The sequence below is a fragment of the Salmo trutta genome, chromosome 2, assembly GCF_901001165.1.
Source record: "Salmo trutta chromosome 2, fSalTru1.1, whole genome shotgun sequence".
Lineage (NCBI taxonomy): Eukaryota > Metazoa > Chordata > Actinopteri > Salmoniformes > Salmonidae > Salmo > Salmo trutta.
In genome coordinates, this window is record NC_042958.1 from 53,257,537 (window position 1) to 53,280,321 (window position 22,785).

The window sequence follows — 22,785 nt, forward strand, 5'->3', positions numbered from 1 at the left end:
GCTTCAATAGAAATATCTTCTTCTTGTTGGGCAGCCTTTAGATTTTTTTCTTTCTAATTTTCCCCACGTTAACATGCAATGTGTCAAGCCAAACGCTTCTGTGGTGTGCACCATGAACAATCTTCTTAGAAATTACAGGATGCATGAATATTCTTCTTGTAAATTACAGGATGCAAATGATGCCGCATGTGTCGCAACTGTAGGGCATTCTGTCTTTTGTCCACCAGAGTGGTGGACTGGATTCTCCTCTCCACACATCACTTCATAGAGACCGCCGCTGCTGCCAACACCACATCGCCGATGCTATAATAGGTGGACTGGATAACAATCTCTCTCGCCTTATTGGACATTGGATTTGAAAGACAGCTTTCAGCCATTTTATCGCTGGTAAGCTGTCGCTCTTTCTATCCTTTTTCATTTTGAACAATGACTTCATGAAGTAGATTACCGTACAAAAGCTAAATCGGCGAGGTTTGGATAAGAGAACAGTGATTTATTGACGCCTGTTTTTGCACTCAATTCTAGCATGTGCCACGTGACGACAGGGACACACGAGTATGGGCATTAGCGGGTAAATAAACTGGTAAGCGTTTTCACCTATTTACATGGTTGATCAGTTTACTGCACGTTAAGCTGTGTAAATCAAATAGCTTCTATTATTTTCCTGAATCTACACGCAGTAGTCTGATTAAGTTAGCCTCATTCATTCCCCCCCCCCTTAAATCTCCTGATGTTGCAAAGCTGTGAAATGCCCAGGAATTTATTTTAAATCACAAACATGAAGTCCTATTGCTACATGGAATCTGAAATGACAAGTTCACTGTAGCCCAAAGGGATGATCGACGTCATTGTACAGACACAATGTTGTTGATGAGCCACTTTCCTAGCGTTGACATGTAGGGTGTGATTTTTATCTTTATGTTGATACACATGGCTATCAAAAGAGGACGATGTACTACTGTAATAGCTAGTGACAGGTGCATCAGTTTACCAAAGAATACAGGAAACAGTCAAGCCTGTCTGAGAGAGCGGAAGTTACACTGTACGTTCAACTGTTTTATTTTGTTTCAGAGGATACTTGCATACGTTCTGTCTATAAATTCACTGACGTTTGTTAATAAAATTACTTAAAATAATGTTATAATGGATATTAGATACTGGTATAATGGACAATTTATCCAAATGATAGTACTGTGACTTAAGTACAGTAGACTGCCTACAATGCAACCACATTCATGTTTTAGTTTTGGGGAGGTTCCTGAATCTGCACTGTTGGCAAGTCATATCTTAAAATTGCCTGCCATTTTTGAATGGTGCATTTAGTGTGGAAATTCAATTGAAGGAAAGACTCATGATTGCGATGCCCCATAGTAGGGAAATGTTAATAGGGAAGTTGTAGTTAGAAAGCCTAATCAATATCATGCTGTATTCATAATCTGCTAGTAGGGTTGAATGGCGGGAACACGGTTACCGAGATTTACCACTTTAAGCCACTCCCTTTTCCCGGGATAAATAACTGTGAGAAACCGGTAAATTATAATAAATTATTTATATGAACAGCATGGAGTGAAATGGAAGTGTTAAATTATATGCAATGTCTAAATCTGGCTTTTCTACGGCCTCTGCATGATGAATCATCAATGCTCAGGGTGGGGACAGACCATATCAGATTGGAGCCTAGTTCACAATGTATGTAGATCTATCTCATCATGCTAACTTTTTTTCTTTTCTTGTGACAGGTAGGCCTACATTTGCTGCAGCATAGTCTATAATATAAAGACCAAATGCACGTTGAATTTACCCATCTAACTTTCAGGGGTCACCTTATTTTTTTAAAGATGAAGATATATAAAGATAACTTTTTGTAAGGATATAATTTTTTTTTAAATTACAGCTGCAGAGTTTCAAAACCTTTCTCGAATATTGTTGCTTTAAATTAGTGCATGCCGAGCAGTCTCTCGCAGTCTTTCTCTCTCTTCATCAATTCCATTGAAATTGCATCCAATATAGTTAATCCTGTTCTAGATTGCTATATAGATGCTCTATAACCTTTTAAATGATATCCCTTGCGACCATGATTTATAGGCCTAAAGGCAGAGACAACAAGACACAGTGGCAGAATAAATTCAACCACACCTTTTGGTTTTATCACAAAACTGGATAACAACCTCTGTCCAGTGAAGTCCACAAAGCATATTGCATGTACAGCAACAGACAGTTACATGACCTACAGCAGGGTCAAGCAAGTACATTTTTCCCAAATTTTTGGACCACTAAACAGCTATTGATTTAAATCCACAAAGAGTTACCAGAAGTCACAAACATATATACAACTGTCATCAAGGCAAAGGGTGGCTACTTTGAAGAATCTCAAATATACAGTATTTTGATTTGTTTAACACTGTTTGGTTAGAATATGATTCCACATGTGTTATTTCATAGTTTTGATGTCTTCACTATTATTATACAATGTCGAAAATAGTAAAAATAAAGAAACCTTTGAATGAGTAGGTGTGTCAAATGTTGACTGGTACTGTATGTGTATTGGATAAAGACACAATCATTTGGCATTTTTTGGGCTCATTACATGTCTTTAATGTAGGGCTCATAAAATGTATGTAATGTAGGGCTCATGTAATGTATGGCTCATTAGGCACAGGTAGTATCAGACTTGAATTTTCAATCAAAGCTCTAATCAAATCCAGACAAAGGTCTATTTACAGTATATGCTTTTGAATGACACTTTCAGTTTTACCAGATTACCTGGGAGAAAAGTGATTTATTCTAGGGATGGAACATTTTGTAAAATACTGGGAAAATATTCAACTCTATCTGCTAGTGACTGAAGCCTGTCAAGTCTCCTGTAATTTTATTTGGTAAAAAATTAGAGGAATAATTCAGAATTCGAATCAAATTTTTGTATTAAATACACGTATTAACTGCAGAAATATACACATTTTACAGGAACTGACTTGATGTCTCTTTTTCACATTGCAGTCAGCCTTGGGCAGTGTTAATTACACCTAGATTTCACACCATGCTGCTATTGTGTACTGTACATGATGGGTTTCCATGGCAGCATCAACCAGAATGTCACTGACAAATGGAAAGGGTTTGGATGTATTGCAACATCTTGCTTTCAGTTCGGTTGCACTATCAAATAGTAGTTTTGGGATTGAAGAGTAGAGGGACTCTGGAGGATTAAAGGCACTGTTCAAATCTGCTCATTGACCAAGCTTAGTGATAGATAAAGGATTTCATCTCAGCAGAATATGTCCATGAATCACCCTATTTTGCTCCTTGGTTACAAGCTGTCATAGCAACAGTATGCCACCTTTTCTTGGAGGCCATTAAAGCATGTTTCGCTGTTTTGAAGAACCTGTAAGAATTTGATTGAGCGGCTGCTTTTGGAGACTTGTGCTATGAAACAACAGAAATCCTTGTTGGCTGAAAATACTACATACAATGCAAGTCAAGTTCTAAGTCAAGAGCTTGATCAATTTATATGACTCCTACCGAGGGTAAGCTGTCTCTGTGGACAACATTAATGTCTCGATCTCTCAGTGAGAGGGAACCTTATCGACCCAACGGCCATCATCACACACCGAGTCATGGCCATTAGCCGAGCTAAGATTTCTCTCCTCTCGTCTCCAGTGGGCTTTCATCTTAGGAGATGACAGGTGGACACATTTGGGAAGATTGGAGCCTGTGATCCTGCAGTCTAAATACACCATGGAGCAAGGCTTCAGCTTCAGCACACTGGTGAGTCTTGTTAGTCGGGGGTAAAGGCGTCTGTTTGCTTCCCATCCTAAACAGTTTGTGCATATATTATGATGACATTTTGTGACGTTTTTGTTCCCTTTGGTCTTCGGCAAGGGGTTTTTTCGTCTGTTCATGCTCACAATTTTTGTTGTTGTTGAGACAATCCGAAGTGTGGTGATTGGTCAACAGTAGGGATTCTTCAAATAAGTGTTTGTTGTCATTCGATGTGAGACGACTTGCTTTCATGCACATTTTTTTCCATTGTGGAATACTGCAACAAACATCTTAGCTCTAAAATTACTAAAACCTCTTCGGAACAAACATCAATTAATTACACATTTTTTGAGTACATTTTTGAGGAAGTGTTAACTGGCTACGGCGTCTCAAGAGGGACAAACGGTACTATTGCCGCGCTTTTCAAATTTTTCAAGCGACTGTCTTAAGGGAGTATGCGAGGCACATACGTTCACTTCACCTAGCCGAGTTCCGCTAGGCGCAAACTGAACCTAGTGTGCACGCCTATAGGGGTTAGAGGTGAAGTGGGGAGAGATGGGTTGTGTGTGGAGTGGGAGGTGACGGGGGGAGAGATGGGCTGTGTGTGGAGTGGGAGGTGACAGGGAGAGTGATGGGCTGTGTGTGGAGTGGGATAGGTGGGAGGTGAGTAAGGTTGATGGGCTTGAGTTCATTTGTCTTTAGGAAATGTAGGAATCAAGGTGAGTATAGGAAGGTGGGTGGAAAGCTGGAGTGAATGGGTGTCCTCTGTGTAGAAGGGGTGATGAGGGTGTGGGTGGGCTGCATTGATTTCTTCTGTAGAGTGGGGGGACTGGGAATGGGTTAGTGGGTTGGGGATCCACGCCAACGGTTTCCCCTGACTCACTCCCGTTAGTATTCAGCTGCTCTGTCAGACTCATCTCTCCATTCAGAGCCATCCCTCCATCCTGGGGTGGGAGAAAGGGATGGTGCGGATGTTTGCCTCTTTACACTTCCTCTGCTCATGAATAGATGATTAGACAAAGGAGATGCTATCATCAAGCTCTCCAAAGAGCGAAATCTCCTGCCTGCTTCAACTGTCGCTGCCGAAAGGATGTCTTAATCTGATCCTTCATCGAGAGTACAATCATTTCCCCCGCAGTCTTCGTCACTACCCCCTGTAGAGTCCAGTGGAGTCTTGATAAGACTCCCACGTCAATAGTAACCTCAAAGAACTCTGAGGCAGCAGTGTCCCGTGTGTACTGTGCTGTTTTCATTAGTGTGGTGCAGAGCAGGGCTGATCAGGCTAGCGTGTACTAGCATAGCGCCGTCCGTTCTACCTATGAATGCTTCCGACCAGCCCCCCTCCATCCCCCGCCTGTTTTGGCCGCCTTGACCTAGTGAGGGATCGCAGTGCTGATGTTGTCTGGTCACGTGACCGCCTGGGGAGGGCTGGGAGGCTGCTGAGGGAGACGGCTCATGCTGATCCTAGCTGTTGGTATTTCAGTTGATGCTCCTGTAGACCTCTGCTAGGGGTGATAGTGTTGCTGTGTCAGGCTGTTAGCCTTAGGGTTTTTCTGCCTATGTAGACACTGGTTCTGATGCAATGCTAGTGATAAATGTGTTGTTTTGGGCCCTGAGGTGTAGAAAGAGGTGTGCTAGTGCTGACAGGGCTGTCCTCTCCATGCTTAGTCAAATCCTAACCTTATCCATTGGAAGGGAATATGCTAAACTACCACAAGGACATCTATTATGTTCTTCTGTACTCCGGCGCTTGTGGTTACATTGACTGCTAAGTTGACCTCTGTGACACTTTGAACTCTGACCCTGGTGACCTTTGACCCCCCCAACAGAAGAAGCTGGCGGCCGAGCCGGACCACACCGACGTGAGCTTGACGGCGGCGGAGCGCGTGTTGGCCCTCAGCAAGATGGGCTGCAGCGTGGAGATCAACGAGGAGATCACGCCACGCCGCTACTTCCGCTCTGGCGTGGAGATGGAGCGCATGGCCGCCGTGTACCTGGAGGAGGGCAGCCTGGAGAACGCCTACGTCCTCTACAACAAGTTCATCACGTGAGGAGAGAGAGTGCCCACTGGGCACACACTGGTTGAATCAACATCGTTTCCACGTCATTTCAATTAAATGACGTTGAACCAACGTGGAATAGATGTTGAATTGACAATTGTTGCAGACTAGTTTAGGGCCTGTGATAGTGGAATACTAACATACCTATGTCCAATGTACTAATGACAGTTCAAGTACTTGATTGATGAATAATACAAATAAAAATGTATTCGTCACATGCGCTGAATACAACCGGTGTAGACTTTACTGTGAAATGCTTACTTATGAGGCCTTTCCCAACGATGCAATAATAATGGTAGGAATAAACAAGGAATAAAATACACAAGAATGAAGCTATATACAGACAGTAGCAGTACCATATCAATGTGTGGGGGTACGAGGTAATTGAGGTCGATATGTACCTAATAGGCAGGGGTAAAGTGACTAGGGTACAGGATTAATAGTAGTAGTAGTAGTAGCAGTAAAAATAAGTCTTCATAAACTATAATCTGTCTAACCATCTCTGTTGTGTCAGTCTGTTTGTAGAGAAACTCCCCAGCCATCGAGACTACCGGGAGTGCAGCGTGCCAGAGAAGCAGGTGATAATGAAGGTAAACCCTTGGCCTGCTGTGTTGGGGGGACTCCCGTGGTGCCAAACCCTTGGCCTGCTGTGTTGGGGGGACTCCCATGGTGCTAAACCCTTGGCCTGCTGTGTTGGGGGGACTCCCATGGTGCTAAACCCTTGGCCTGCTGTGTTGGGGGGACTCCCATGGTGCTAAACCCTTGGCCTGCTGTGTTGGGGGGACTCCCATGGTGCTAAACCCTTGGCCTGCTGTGTTGGGGGGACTCCCATGGTGCTAAACCCTTGGCCTGCTGTGTTGGGGGGACTCCCATGGTGCTAAACCCTTGGCCTGCTGTGTTGGGGGGACTCCCGTGGTGCTAAACCCTTGGCCTGCTGTGTTGGGGGGACTCCCGTGGTGCTAAACCCTTGGCCTGCTGTGTTGGGGGGACTCCCGTGGTGCTAAACCCTTGGCCTGCTGTGTTGGGGGGACTCCCGTGGTGCTAAACCCTTGGCCTGCTGTGTTGGGGGGACTCCCGTGGTGCTAAACCCTTGGCCTGCTGTGTTGGGGGGACTCCCGTGGTGCTTAAACCCTTGGCCTGCTGTGTTGGGGGGACTCCCGTGGTGCTAAACCCTTGGCCTGCTGTGTTGGGGGGACTCCCGTGGTGCTAAACCCTTGGCCTGCTGTTTTGGGGGGACTCCCGTGGTGCTAAACCCTTGGCCTGCTGTGTTGGGGGGACTCCCGTGGTGCTAAACCCTTGGCCTGCTGTTTTGGGGGGACTCCCGTGGTGCTAAACCCTTGGCCTGCTGTGTTGGGGGGACTCCCGTGGTGCTAAACCCTTGGCCTGCTGTTTTGGGGGGGACTCCCGTGGTGCTAAACCCTTGGCCTGCTGTGTTGGGGGGACTCCCGTGATGCTCAGACCTGCAGAGAGCTCATTAACCTAGCTGGAAGGATGGAGAGAGGGGTGGCAGGGACGGAGAGAGGGGTGGCAGGGACGGAGAGAGGGGTGGCAGGGACGGAGAGAGGGCCCTGTCTGCCTGAGTGATAGGCTACTTAGTGGTCTGCTTTGATTTAAGTGAGGTATGTTTATGGTAAGCGATGCAAGGTCAGCTCAGGGACAGCCCAGTCTGGAAAAGGCTGTAGATGACCTTCTGGTGACTAACAGTGGAAGCGACACTATAATCTATTAAGAGCTTTGAAATGGTAGGTTAATGGCTTATTGTTTTTCTATTCTCAAAGTAGTGATTCAGCCCACTTGGACTGACCGTTTGAGCTGCAAATTCCCTCTACTAATGGAAGAAAGTGTTTCCCTGCCTGCATTCACACAGATGTCCTTGTCCCGTTTATCTGTTGGATGTTATTCTCAGAAATTGCAAGATGTCGCATTTCCGCGCAAAGATCAATTGAGGAAGCTCCTCCATGAGAAGTTCAACAAGGAACACTCAGCGTATCTTATGAGTCAGGTAAGGTTTAGCACCCAAACCTTTCATTACATTCAAAATCAAATCAAATTTATTTATATAGCCCTTCGTATATCAGCTGAAATCTCAAAGTGCTGTACAGAAACCCAGCCTAAAACCCCAAACAGCAAGCAATGCATGTGAAAGAGGCACGGTGGCTAGGAAAAACTCCCTAGGAAAAACTCCCTAGAAAGGCCAAAAACCTAGGAAGAAACCTAGAGAGGAACCAGGCTATGAGGGGTGGCCAGTCCTCTTCTGGCTGTGCCGGGTGGATATTATAACAGAACATGGTCAAGTTGTTAAAATGTTCATAAATGACCAGCATGGTCAAATAATCATTGTAGTTGTCGAGGGTGCAACAAGCACGTCCGGTGAACAGGTCAGGGTTCCGTAGCCGCAGGCAGAACAGTTGAAACTGGAGCAGCAGCATGGCCAGGTGGACTGGGGACAGCAAGGAGTCATCATGCCAGGTAGTCCCGAGGCATGGTCCTAGGGCTCAGGTCCTCCGAGAGAAAGAAAGAAAGAGAGAAAGAGAGAATTAGAGAGAGCATATTTAAATTCACACAGGACACCGGATAAGACAAGAGAATACTCCAGATGAAACAGACTGACCCTAGCCCCCCGGCACATAAACTACTGCAGCATAAATACTGGAGGCTGAGACAGGAGGGATCAGAAGACACTGTGGCCCCATCCGATGATACCCCCGGACAGGGCCAAACAGGAAGGATATAACCTTAATTCAGACAGGTTATTTTGGAGGCTGGCTGGATACCCTGTTTGTGCTAGTGTGCAACACCTGTTCATATTAGTTATATACAGTGTGGTATTTGGATCACTTTTTGACGAATGGGTATACTTCAATGCAGCAAGTTTATAGTTGAAGTGTTTTGGAGTAACATCACCTATATCAACAAATGGTACGAACATTGAGATGGCACAGATCTGTGTGTTCGTGTGTGTGTTTGTGTGCGCGCGCAGAGCCAGGCTGTGGTGGTGGATGGCTGTGGCCAGCAGCTGCAGAGGACGTCTCTGGTAGAGCAGGAGAGACTGAGGGTGGCTCAGCTGCGCAGGATGCAGATGGAGGCGGAGCAGTTCCGATACTTCGAGGACCAACTGCGCAGACAGGAGCTGGCCAATCGCAGAGACGAGGCGGTCGCTAAAGTGCCTGAACAAACGGACGGGTCCTGCCTGTCCCACTCCTCCAAGAACCATGTTCGTCTCGACCCAAACCGCAATCAACCTTGTCACCCCAGCAGCAAGCCAGCAGCTACACTGGCTGGTGTACATAGTGAGTGTCCTGCTTCGATTACCATTGAACATCTAGGCTCTATATTTTAGATTGAATGATTGTTACTCAAATAATCCATTCTTAGGTAATATGGGGAAGTCAATAATGAGTTACATTAATAGTTAATGTGTATATTTTAGCTGGCTAGTATAATAACTGTTGATGTATTTGTAGTCTGTATATGTGCTGCATGAGTCACATGGTTGGACATCCTGTTATTGTAGTTCAACATTGTGTGTGTGTGTGTGTCCGCGCGTCTGTACAGCTCAACTGGTTGAGGGCCTGAGGCGGGTCGTCATTCCGAGAGACCTGACCTACAAGTTCTTGCTGCTAGCCGACACCAACACAGCCAGGGGCATAGAGACATGTGGGGTCCTCTGTGGAAAACTGGTAAGACATGCTCTTACATCAAATATACTGTACGCAAACATTTATCCCTTTTTATTTGTAGACAAACTGCCAGTTTATTGGGGAAAGTCAAACATCCCAGTTTACTATGTCTAAGCGTACAACAGGAGTCACCATTTGTAATCATGTCATCTGTGAACGAGGAGGAGGGAGGTTGCCAATGTAAGGTGTTCAAAGTTCAAGAATAGTATTTGAAGTCGCTTGTACTTCCTACATTATTTGCTGTCTTGTGATGTAAGTGCCTGCTCCAGATTGCTGTGTGTAGGTGGGTGTGCCAACTCCTGCCAAATAGCAATAACAGTACTTCAGTGCCACCAGACTTATGAACCGTTATTAGCAACTGTTGTGCATTTGTAATGAATTAGCTCATAAGCTGTTAGAAATGCACTTCTAATGCCGTACGAGGGGATTCATGGGAAGGGTTCCCTTTTGCCTCTTCCAGACTCAAAATGAGTTTCTGCTGACCCATGTGGTGGTTCCCAAGCAGTCAGCTGGCCCAGACTACTGTGATATGGAGAACGTAGAGGAGCTCTTCAGTTTCCAGGACCACCACAGTCTGCTGACTCTGGGCTGGATCCATGTGAGTGTACATCACACACACACACACACACACACACAAATAAAGGTAATACGCTGTCCATTCAGCCTGAAAGCAACCATTCAATCAATCACATATATTTATAGAGCCCTTTTTACAACAGCAGTTGTCATAAAGTGCCTATACAGAAACCCAGCCTTAAACCCCAGATAGAAAGCAATGCCGATGTAGAGGCATGTTGACCAGGAGAAGCTCCTTAGAAAGGCAGGAACCTAGGAAGAAACCTAGAGAGGAACCAGGCTCTGAGGGGTGGCCAGTCCTCTTCTGGCTGTGCTGGGGAGAGATTGGCAGAGGCTGAGCGTTTATTTGCATAATATCACCATAGAAACCAGGCCCTCTGGTTCAGATGTCACAGTTATTCATAGCCCTGCCAGTCACCTTCAGAGAATGCACTGTAGATTCTGTACCCCTTCAATGTAAACCTTGGATTTACATCCCCTAACATGGGAGTTGTACAGGGGAGGGACACAGTGAAATGTACAGATGTAGGATCTTAATTTGAGCCAGTTTGCTCAAGCAGGAAAATTATCCTGCAGCAACTGAAAATATGAATAATTACGTGGATTATAATTAATGAAAATGTTTGCATTTTTCGTTATGGCAAATCAAGTGTAAATTACAAACTTTAGAAGCCTTTTAAAAACTCATACACTACAAGTTTGCATTTCCTGCTGTGCAGTAACAAAAGAGTGATCAAATTAAGATCCTATATCTGTAGTTCCACCGATTTTTGGGGAATGAAACCTATTCTGTAAATATCAAATGTAATTCACCTAACAGAAAATGACCTTTTTGGCGCAGTTCCATTATCTCTTCTGCCGGTTGCTCTCTTCTCCTCTGCCCTTAGACCCACCCCACCCAGACGGCCTTCCTGTCCAGTGTAGACCTGCATACACACGGCTCCTACCAGCTCATGCTGCCTGAAGCCATCGCCATCGTCTGCTCGCCCAAGCACAACGAGTGAGTCTCTGTCCCTGTCCGCTAGAATGAGTAGGCCTGCTGATGCTAACGCTAAAGAAAACCAATCCACTAAGAAATGCAATGTGGACGGTATTCAAATAGTTTATTCAGTAAGGAGCAATGTTCCAGGGAGTTAGAAATGCGTGATGTAGAACCAACATGATGATTCTCTGTGACGTGGAACAATGAGTCTTGTCAGTTCTATACTCAACATCTCTATCTGGTTGTCTAAATGTTCCAACCCACTGAACGAGCCTCGGGCGTAAGCTCAGCTCTGAGGGGTGGCCAGTCCTCTTCTGGCTGTGCTGGGGAGAGACTAACCTATGTTGGCTTTACGGTTGCTTAGCTGGAAGACTATCTAGTTTTACTAGACAGACTTTCTTTGGCCATGAGAGCGTCGTGTAGACGAGGCCTGTGTCTGTGATCTGTGTTTTGCAGTACGGGGGTGTTCAGACTCACCAGCTCTGGCATGGGGGAGGTAGCCCGCTGCAGACTGAAGGGCTTTCACCCACACTCCAAGGACCCGCCGCTCTTCAGCGTAAGTCATACACACAGACATCCTCTCAGCACTCAGCACTGTCACGAATGGAGCTTGTATGTGTTCACATTTCCTTCTATTGTTAGTTGTGCTTCTCCACGGTGAGTTGACCTGAACAGTTAAACGAGGCTTTTCTCATTTCAGATCTGTAGGCATGTTGTTATAAAGGACTTGAAAACAACCGTGCTGGACCTCAGGTGACAGAGAGGGGAAGGGAAGACACTCACCCCCACCCCCCCTCCTCCTCACCATCACAAACTGGATCTCCTATTTATATCTTTGTTTACAATGAAGGCTTTTGTATTTATTTAAAAAAAAAAAAAAGGACGTACTGTCAATTGAAACTGCTTTGCAACACATGGTGATGAATTGTTCTAATGGTGTCGTTTTATCAACCCTTTATCCTAAAGTATGTTTTTTTTGATAGCTTAACAAGTCAATTTGGCAGAGTGGATTTTTTTGTTGTTGCCAGTTCTGCTTGTCAGATTTGATGTGGAATTCTCCAGAGAGAACTACTTTAGCATGCAGGCCTGCTGTAAATGGCCTGAGGAGTTACAGTTTGAGAACTGGCTAAAGTGTGTGCACTTATGTGTTATGTGAATGATAGTCTCCCATGAAGGTATCCTTACCATTAGACTTTCCTGGAACAGGACACTATGGAAAAGACTTGTAAGACACAATTATACAGCATTTGCACAATTGATTACATGCAGAGATTTGATGAACAAATAAAAACAAATTGATTTCTTAAATATAAAATGGACTGGATTTAATTGTGATGGCTCTGTGGTTTAGGAAGTTGTTTTGTTGTCTTTTTAGTCTTAGTTATAATGAATGACTTTTGGCCAGTTGGATGTTAGCCTTGACATTCTTGCGTTATTTGTGAGTCTTGATTTATCTTGAAGTGTTGACCAAAAAAAACAGAAACGAGAACCATAACTTAAATATTCCTAAAAGTAGCCTGTCGAGGTGGCATGTCTTGTGTGGGGAGGAACAAACCAAAGTGCTCAGAGAATTTGTAAGCAAAGAAACCTTAGGCGCCTTAAAGTAACTGTAGCTTTTTGCCATTCAAGGGCCTTGACTACACAGAGCTCAGGTATTGGCTCACTTTCCACGCCCACGAAGCATTTAAGTAGCCTGGTTCCAGACCTGTTTGTGCTCTCATCATTGTTTGGCTTGCCAATGACCATTTGAAGTTAATGAAACACTACAAACATATCTGGGACCAGGCTAGCCTTTAAGCACCCCTCCCTGTAGAAAATTGAGCTCTCCTTTCACCTTTGGCAGAAGTGGGTGTGGGGGGAAAAAAACTTGTCACACCCCCTCACAGCAGTCCTGATAATGGCTTTGTCTTTCATTTGACTTTATATCAGTACTACAGTGTGTTGTTGGACTGTTGCTACAGTGTGATTAGCTGTCCCAGTGGCGCTGTAGGAACATGCTCTGTTGTAGCGGCTTTGTGTTTAGAAATGGGAAAGACAACCAGTCAATGCAGTGACTCTACCATCATTTTCCACTGTCATTTTGGTAATAAAACACATACTGCTTTATCTTCTTGTCCGAGTTGTTGTTTAACTGCGCGGCGTGTCTTTCCAAATGTGGTTGTTCTGCTTTCCCCTCCCCAAATCAACAGAACCATGTCATCAATGGAAAAGAATGAGTGAAAGCGGGTTATCAAGACAGGGCCAGAGATCCAGTTCCTCTGCAATCCAGGGCAAGAAGTATCCCACTGGGCACAGACGTCAATTCAACGTCTATTCCACGTTGGTTCAATTTAATTTCATTGAAATGACGTGAAAACATTGATTCATCCAGTGTTTGCCCAGTGGGATGTCCGTGTAATTACGTTGTTAGAGATCACACAAGCCAGTCTCCGTAAAGGATGAACCAGGACATTTGTACACCACGATGATGATAAGAAAAGTCATTTTATGGTAGTTAATTTTCCCAGAATGTGGGGTAGTGACGCATAGAATCTTTTATCAGAAAAGAATGACGTAAAATGTGCAGGTTGACGTTTATTTAAGCAAAAACACAGAGGAGTTGTGGTTAATGGCCAATATACCACGGCTAAGGGCTGTTCTTATGCATCACACAATGTGGAGTGCCTGGATACAGCCCTTAGCCGTGGTATATTGGCCATATACCACAAACCCCCGAGGTGCCTTAATGCTATTATGAACTGGTTACCAACGTAATTAGAGCAGTACAACTAAATGTTTTGTCATAGCCATGGTATACGGTCTGATATACCACGGCTGTCAGGCAATCAGCATTCATGGTTCGAACTACCCAGTTTATAATATCTATGCTTTGAAAGCCAATTCATATGTTGACAATGACATCGCGTGATCACCACTGAACATAAATGCCCATCGGAGACAATTATTAATTTGACTCTTCTGGTCTTGTCCCTAGAAGGTCTTGTTCCGGTGTTGCTTGTGGAAGACTCATATTGGCACACAGGTTGATGTTTACTGTTATGAACCTTGTCCTGGAGGCAGAACTGTGATTTTCCCCTTAGATAAGCTAGCTGCAAAGTCAAAATTGGCTATATTGTAAACATTTATGAAAATAAAAATGTGCTTTTTGGTCTTCATTTAAGGTTAAGGTTAGGCATTAGGGTTAGCAGTGTGGTTAAGGTTAGGTTTAAAATCAGATTTTATGGTTGGCTGTGCCAGCTAGTGACCACTCTGAAGAGCTGCCTCCAGAACAACATTCATGACATTAAACGCTAACCTGCTGAAAATGTGGCTTGATGCGACAGTAGTCATAGTAATTGTATTCTTAACACTTGTAATATAAATGTATGAACCAGACAGAGTTCCTTGTATGAGAGCTTTATTCCTTCCTTGGGTGTTCATTCATGTTCACATGGATCTTTACAAACAGTCAGATGGTTAAAGCTTTCAGCAGTGATCTGAGAGACTTGGCCACATCCAGGGATGATGTACTGAACAAAGTGAACACAAGGGAGAATGCGAGCTCTGTGGAACAGATTCAGCTTCTTCTCCTTTGCTTCTATAGCCCCCACTGGAATCTACATACATACATACATACATACATACATACATTGCCCTAGGAATGTCCCCAAAGTTTTACACCAGCTGCACGTTCAAGCTTTATTCTTTCAAAGGTACATGACCAACCCATAACATAACATTCACGCAGGGGTAGGCAGTGCAAAGACAGAAACACACAAGGTTAAATGGGGTACACATTCACAGTTTACAGGCAACAGAACGAGAGCAGAGTTTGGGGCAGGAGGGACGGAGTGGGCTGGGGTGGGTGGTTCTGGGCCTTGTTTAGAAGCACTTGCGATGCACAATGGAAGGGCCGGCCTCGTCGTACTCCTGCTTGCTGATCCACATCTGCTGGAAGGTGGAGAGGGAGGCCAGGATGGAGCCGCCGATCCAGACCGAGTACTTCCTCTCAGGTGGGGCGATAATCTGGTAACACAAGATAGTATTTAATATACTGAATGAGGAAATCCCATATGTGTAGTAAATAGATACAGTACAACAAAGCTTCGTGAGACAATATCAGTGACATTCAGCTTCAGATTGGGCCTCAACAATTTGCATGAAATCTTGAAACACTTATCAAGACAATGGTTTCTATTCATAGAAACCAGGTCAAAACTGGAAAGGATAATTGCGTCAACGTTGAAATGGGCCAATATCATTACTGGCTGTGAATGGAACAAATATACCATTACAGTTAGGAGGACTACTATATTGAACAAATTCAAATCACTGTATAGCATCTCACTATGGCATGCAAGTTAACTATGTTAGTAGCATCTCACAGTGACTTGCAAGTTAACTATGTTAGTAGCATCTCACAGTGACTTGCAAGTTAACTATGTTAGTAGCATCTCACAGTGACTTGCAAGTTAACTATGTTAGTAGCATCTCACAGTGACTTGCAAGTTAACTATGTTAGTAGCATCTCACAGTGACTTGCAAGTTAACTATGTTAGTAGCATCTCACAGTGACTTGCAAGTTAACTATGTTAGTAGCATCTCACAGTGACTTGCAAGTTAACTATGTTAGTAGCATCAACACACCTTGATCTTCATGGTACTGGGGGCCAGGGCTGTGATCTCCTTCTGCATTCTGTCTGCGATGCCAGGGTACATGGTGGTACCTCCTGACAGGACGTTGTTGGCGTACAGGTCCTTACGAATGTCAATGTCACACTTCATGATGCTGTTGTAAGTGGTTTCATGGATACCGGCAGACTCCATACCTGGGGAGAAATCAGAGGAAATCACGCTGAGTCACAAGAGACAGTGGGGAGAATAGATATTTGTTTCAAACTGTTGAGAGAAAGGCAAATGGAGAGAGTGGAAAGAGGTAAAGAAGGAGCGAGGGATTACCGATGAAGGAGGGCTGGAAGAGGGTTTCCGGGCAGCGGAACCTCTCGTTGCCGATGGTGATGACCTGACCGTCGGGCAGCTCATAGCTCTTCTCCAGAGAGGAGGAGGTGGCAGCGGTGGCCATCTCATTCTCAAAGTCCAGGGCCACGTAGCACAACTTCTCTTTGATGTCACGAACAATTTCTCTCTCGGCTAGAGAGAGGAGAATAAGGGTGAGGTCAGAACAAGAACTTAGATTGATTTGTAGTTTGGCAGAACAACACTTCTGTGTCTGCATAGGCCTCTGCTTAAAAGTCATGCACTGTACGGTATGAGGGAATAGTGTCATCAGAGTTTATAGCGTCCCAGAGTTTCTACTGACCTGTGGTGACAAATGAGTAGCCCCGCTCGGTCAGGATCTTCATGAGGTAGTCAGTGAGATCACGGCCAGCCAGGTCCAGGCGCATGATGGCGTGAGGCAGGGCATAACCCTCATATATGGGGACATTGTGGGTGACACCATCACCAGAGTCAAGGACAATACCTGTGGAGGTTTAGGAGAACACAGGTTTAGGAGAACACAGGTTTGGGAGGACACAGGTTTGGGAGAACACAGGTTTGGGAGGACACAGGTTTGGGAGGACACAGGTTTGGGAGGACACAGGTTTGGGAGGACAAGTTTGAGAGGACACAGTTTTGGGTGGTATAGGAGGACACAATTTTGGGATGACACAGGTTAGGGAGGACAGGCTTGGGAGAACAAAGTTTTGGGAGGACAGTTTTGGGAGTAAACAAGTTTGGGCTCAGTGGGACTGAATGGTCAGTGTAAAATGAGGCTGGTTTTGACTGGTGTCCTATACTGACCTGTTGTGCGGCCAGAGGCATAAAGTGACAGCACGGCCTGTATAGCTACGTACATGGCCGGAACGTTGAAGGTCTCGAACATAATCTAGAACAGGAGCGTTTGTTTAGGTTACAGTGTTATTTTCCACAATAACATTTTGACAGTGAGCATATCATTCTAATTGCACCAATCATACACTCAGCATCATGTAACAAATTCCTACTGTTTATATCAGGTGTATTACACAGTCTTGAAAGGCTGGGTTGAAGATATTCATTGGAACAAGTCCTAGCTGTAGTGTATGTAGTCATCACTTTCTTGATGTCTATAGTAGAATAGTTCTTAATGTCTATAGTATTCACTCTGGTATGCAATCTGGTTTAAGCTCAGGTTATGTATGTGTCACTGAAACCTTAAAGGTCCTCAATGATGTCACCATTGCCCTTGATTCTAAGCAATGTTGTGCTGCTATTTTGGCCAAAGTTTTTGATACGGTAGACCATTCCATTCTCGTGGGCCGGCAAAGGAGTATGGATGTCTCTGAGGGGTCTTTAGCCTGGTTTGCTAACTACCTCTCTCAAAGAGTGCAGTGTATAAAGTCAGAAAATCTGCTGTCTCAGCCACTGCCTGTCACCAAGGGAGTACCCCAAGGCTCGATCCTAGGCCCCACGCTCTTCTCAATTTACATCAACAACATAGCTCAGGCAGTAGGAAGCTCTCTCATCCATTTATATGCAGATGATAGTCTTATACTCAGCTGGCCCCTCCCCGGATTTTGTGTTAAATGCTCTACAACAAAGCTTTCTTAGTGTCCAACAAGCTTTCTCTACACTTAACCTTGTTCTGAACACCTCCAAAACAAAGGTCATGTGGTTTGGTAAGAAGAATGCCCCTCTCCCCACAGGTGTGATTACTACCTCTGAGGGTTTAGAGCTTGAGGTAGTCACCTCATACAAGTACTTGGGAGCATGGCTAGATGGTACACTGTCCTTCTCTCAGCACATATCAAAGCTGCAGGCTAAAGTTAAACCTAGACTTGGTTTCCTCTATCGTAATCGCTCCCCTTTCACCCCAGCTGCCAAACTAACCCTGATTCAGATCACCATCCTACCCATGCTAGATTACGGACACATAATTTATAGATCGGAAGGTAAGGGTGCTCTCGAGCGGCTAGATGTTCTTTACCATTCGGCCATCAGATTTGCCACCAATTCTACTTATAGGACGCATCACTGCACTCTATACTCCTCTGTAAACTGGTCATCTCTGTATACCTGTCGCAAGACCCACTGGTTGATGCTTATTTATAAAACCCTCTTAGGCCTCACTCCCCCCTATCTGAGATTTCTACTGCAGCCCTCATCCTCCACATACAACACCCGTTAAGCCAGTCACATTCTGTTAAAGGTCCCCAAAGCACACACATCCCTGGGTTGCTCGTCTTTTCAGTTCACTGCACCTAGCGACTGGAACGAGCTGCAACAAACACTCAAACTGGACAGTTTTATCTCAATCTCTTCATTCAAAGACTCAATCATGGACACTCTTAATGACAGCTGTGGCTGCTTTGCGTGATGTATTGTTGCATCTACATTCTTGCCCTTTGTGCTGTTGCCTGTTCCCAATAATGTTTGTACCATGTTTTGTGCCGCTACCATGTTGTTGTCATGTTGTGTTGCTACCATGCTGTGTTGTTATGTGTTGCTGCCTTGCTATGTTGTTGTCTTAGGTCTCTCTTTATGTAGTGTTGTGTTGTCTGTCTTGTCATGATGTGTGTTTTGTCCTATATTTATATGTTATTTATTTTTAATCCCAGGCCCCCGTCCCCGCAGGAGGCCGCCTTTTGGTATGTCGTCATTGTAAATAAGAATTTGTTCTTAACTGACTTGCCTAGTTAAATAAAGGTTAAATATATATATTTTTTAAATCACCTGGGTCATCTTCTCCCTGTTGGCTTTGGGATTGAGTGGAGCCTCTGTCAGCAGGGTGGGGTGTTCCTCAGGAGCTACGCGGAGCTCGTTGTAGAAGGAGTGATGCCAGATCTGCCAATCATCGCCAATAATTAGCATAACATCTCTGAACATGTCTGGGGTCTCTTTAGCTAACTCCTCGTTCACTGTTATCATGTAACTGTTATCATGTAACAGTTCTGAGAATAGATCCTGGATCTAAATGCCTCTGGATAAATCCCAAAGTGCCACCTGGGGAGTTGTGTTGGCTGAGGCTACTTTTGAGTGCCATGATGGAAAATCAGAAAGAACATAAAATTCCATGTTAGAGTGTGTCACTGTTTTCCAATTATATTGTTTTAAAATTGTCTGAATCCTGAGTCTGTGTCATTGTTGTCTCAGGTGGGGTAGGGTTCGGTAGGGTGTGGTAGGGTAGGGTGTGGTAGGGTAGTGTGGTAGGGTGTGGTATGGTAGGGTAGTGTGGTAAGGTGGGGTGGGGAAGTGTGGTGGGGTGGGGTAGCGTGTGGCAGGGTAGGGTGGGTAGGGTGGGGTAGAGCAGGGTGTGACGGGGTAGGGTGGGGTAGGGTGGGTGAGGTAGGGTAGGGTAGGGTGGGGTAAGGTGTGGTAGGGTATGGTAGGGTAGGGTGGGTGGGTGTGGTGAGGTGGGGTAGGGTAGGGTGGGGTGGGGTGGGGTAGGGTGTGGGAGGGTAGGGTGGGGTGGGGTGAGGTAGGGTCAGGTGGGGTAAGGTGTGGTAGGTGTGGTAGGGTAGGGTGGGGTGAGGTGAGGTAGGGTGTGGGAGGGTAGGGTGGGGTGGGGTGAGGTAGGGTAGGGTAGGGTGAGGTGAGGTAGGATGGGGTAGGGTAGGGTGTGGGAGGGTAGGGTGGGGTAAGATGGGGTAAGATGGGGTAGGGTAGGGTGGGGTGAGGTGAGGTAGGGTGGGGTGGGGTAGGGTGTGGGAGGGTAGGGTGGGGTGGGGTGAGGTAGGGTGGGGTAGGGTAGGGTGGGGTAAGGTGTGGTAGGGTGTGGTAGGGTAGGGTGGGGTGGGGTAGGGTGGGGTAGGTTAGGGTGGGGTAAGGTGTGGTAGGGTGTGGGAGGCTTACTTTTTCCATGTCATCCCAGTTTGTGATGATGCCGTGTTCGATGGGGTACTTCAGGGTCAGAATACCTCTTTTGCTCTGCGCCTCGTCACCCACATAACTGTCTTTCTGTCCCATGCCCACCATCACACCCTGGGGAGAGAAACCGGCTGCTCAGAAGCACACTCACCACACTGTAAAGTGGATGCCATTGCTAGCACTGAAATTCAACAAATAGGCCTTGCTGTGTTGAGCCTTAAACCATGATGGGTAAATAAAATCAAATAAATATGCTTTAAATGAAGAATATACCAAGGACCATGAAAGACTACGGACAAAAAAGTGGATGCATTCTCATCACCCAACCAGAAGTCGGTTACATCCAGCCTGTCTTTAAATGGACGAATGGTGGCTCACCTGATGTCTGGGACGGCCCACGATGGAGGGGAATACTGCTCTCGGGGCATCGTCCCCGGCGAAGCCTGCCTTGCACAGACCGGACCCATTGTCACACACAAGGGCGGTGCTCTCTTCATCGTCACACATTGTCAATTCTTTGCTTTAAGTTCCCTACTCCAACTGGAGACAATCACTGCAGGGGCAACAGGGAGAAGAGTGTGTTAACATCTTCAGAGTGATAGATTTGTGTGTGTGTGTGTGTGTGTGACCACACCCTTCTGAGGTGAATTCATTAAAAAAACATAAACCATAAAATGTTTAATCTGGTGTGGCAATTATTTACGTCAATTCATTGAGGAATACATGGCTCAGGCAAATCCACTGGACTACCAAAGTGTGAAGAAAGGATGAGGCTATTCCTATTGAAAGTGAAAAAGTCCATTTGGAAAGTTGACCTGTGCTTAGAGTATAATATAGATACAGTCCACCAAAAGCCTACGAAGCACATTGTTATATAATGTTATAATACTGTAAACATTTAACATTAATTGGCAAAGCATATATGCTTAAGACCAAAACTCCCCATAGGAGTTATCCTACAACACTCTTTATTTAGGGTTGAACTCCAGTCTTTAATGAATGGATGCAGCACCCTGGGAAAACTTCCTAATTAGGAAACGATGCGGAGTCATGTCTGTCTTTGGACTGGACTGTGCAAACCTCACTCCCTCTTTCTTTGGTCCTGCCTATCTACAATCATTTACAAAAAAGGATAGAAAAAAATACGGGGATGGGAGGGAGAGAGGGAGGGAGAGAGAGAGAGTGAGAGAGAGAAAGAGAGAGAGAGAGAGAGGGCAGTCGATTCCAGCAGAACCATATTTAGTCATAAACCTTCAGAATAAAGGATTTCCTAAGCTTTCCAGCAGAGGGTACCATGAGCAGCTATGATGGAGTTCAGTGCTGAAAGTTGACAAGTGCTGAACTCTCCAATAACATGACAGAGGCCCCTGTATGCATCCAGCTATTATCCCCTTTGCACGTTTCAAAACTGTTACTCATTTCAAAACTGTGTACAATGTTTTCAAAAATGTCCAAACTGACTGAGTTCCCAAGAAACTTTACAACCTATCAACTTGACTTTCCCCAAGAGACCTTACAAGAATTTGAGACTATGTTTCTATTGCATTATGGGACTGATGGCATCAGATGTCTAATATCAATATCAACCAGCTGAAAAAATGATGCATAATAGGTAATTGGTAGCTTAGCATATACCAGAATATCAACAAAACAGTTCTAGCGTTTACTACTGTGACATTCTACTGCACTGTTTCAAGCAAGGTACAGCATTAGCAGCAGCACTAACTTCTTCAACCACAAGTTGTTAATAAACCACATCACCACGAGGCTTAGGATCTCATCTACTGGGACACTTAATACCCACAACAAACCACAGTGACTTAGCTGTGAGATGTCTAAACACCTGTCTTTCATTAACATGCGCCTGTGAGATCAGCCAAAGCTCATCAAGCCTAATGAGCCTGGTTTAAATTGATTGAGAAGCAGTCTGCACTGTAAGGTGCTGACCCCTGCAGTTGACTCGGACTACCAGATTAGCAGTTGACAATTTAGCAGTTGTTGACTTGAGGCAGTCGGGCAGACAGGAAGGCAGGAGTAGAGGAGAGAAGTGGAGAGCAAAGGAGAGCAGAGGAGAGGAGAACAGAGCAGAGAAGAGGAGAACAGAACAGAGGAGATGAGAGCAGAGGAAAATAGTGCAGAGGAGAGGAGAGGAAAAAAGAGGGTAAGGAAAAAAAGAGGGTAAGAAAAAAAGGTTATATCTAGAACCTGAAAGGGTTCTTCAGCTGTCCACATAGGATAGCCCTTTGAAGAACCCTTTTTGGTTCCAGATATAACCCTTTTGGCTCAAGATAGAACCCTTTTGAATTCCATGTAGAGCCCTTTACACAGAGGGTTATACATCGATGCTAAAATAATTATATCTGGAACCAAAAAGGGTTCTCCTATGGGGACAGCCAAAGAACCCTTTTGGAACCTTTTTTCTAAGCGTGTAGGAGAGGAGTAGGCAGGAGGGAGGACAACGAGGGGATGAGAGGAGGAACAGTGAAGAGAGAGGAGGACAGGAGAGGTGAGGTGGTGGTCCACTTACCCTGACAGTGCTTGGCCGGGGTTTGCCGCTCAGGGATGGTGTGCCCTCTCACTGGCCTGTGGAGACTTTATGTAGCTCCCAGCCCCCATCCTGAACTTCCCCCTCCCACATCCCAAACATGGAGCCGGGGCCGCACTCTCTCTGTCTGCCTCACTCAGCCATAGCCTTATAGGGATGGCCGGGGAAAAACAGTCCAATCCAATTGCTTCTGCGGAGGGCCCAGTCACATCATTCAGGGCATTCCAGGGGCCTTCTTTTCTGTGAAAGGCAGGAGATCTCACCATGCTGGAACATAAACACACAGCACAGAGCTTGCAGGACTGCCCCCTGTGACAAACAAGCCCTCACACACACAGACAGTGGCATTCCCGTGTAGCA

General features: G+C 45.3%; 2 protein-coding genes across 3 annotated transcripts; one reads left to right on the forward strand and one right to left on the reverse strand.

Annotated features, from left to right (window-relative positions):
• Positions 1–241: 241 nt before the first annotated feature.
• LOC115157160 (AMSH-like protease) lies at positions 242–13,160 on the forward strand. Of its 2 annotated transcripts, XM_029705168.1 has the most exons (12): positions 242–387; positions 526–583; positions 3,655–3,762; positions 5,586–5,803; positions 6,331–6,406; positions 7,723–7,818; positions 8,797–9,106; positions 9,372–9,496; positions 9,957–10,094; positions 10,960–11,072; positions 11,511–11,610; positions 11,755–13,160. In XM_029705168.1, the coding sequence occupies exons 3-12, from the start codon at positions 3,733–3,735 to the stop codon at positions 11,809–11,811; spliced, it is 1,263 nt and encodes a 420-aa protein (XP_029561028.1). In that variant the 5' UTR covers positions 242–387; positions 526–583; positions 3,655–3,732; the 3' UTR covers positions 11,812–13,160. The 2 variants fall into 2 exon arrangements, with proteins under 2 accessions (XP_029561028.1, XP_029561037.1); XM_029705177.1 differs by lacking the exon at positions 242–387 and having other exon boundaries at positions 400–583.
• A 1,274-nt stretch (positions 13,161–14,434) lies between these two features.
• Positions 14,435–22,512, reverse strand: acta2 (actin alpha 2, smooth muscle). Its single transcript, XM_029705187.1, has 9 exons — positions 22,408–22,512; positions 20,259–20,433; positions 19,866–19,994; positions 18,747–18,857; positions 16,836–16,920; positions 16,354–16,515; positions 15,993–16,184; positions 15,681–15,862; positions 14,435–15,059 (listed from the first exon to the last, which is right to left on the reverse strand). Exons 2-9 carry the CDS (start codon positions 20,385–20,387, stop codon positions 14,916–14,918), a joined length of 1,134 nt encoding a protein of 377 aa, XP_029561047.1. The 5' UTR covers positions 20,388–20,433; positions 22,408–22,512; the 3' UTR covers positions 14,435–14,915.
• Between the last annotated feature and the right edge of the window lie 273 nt (positions 22,513–22,785).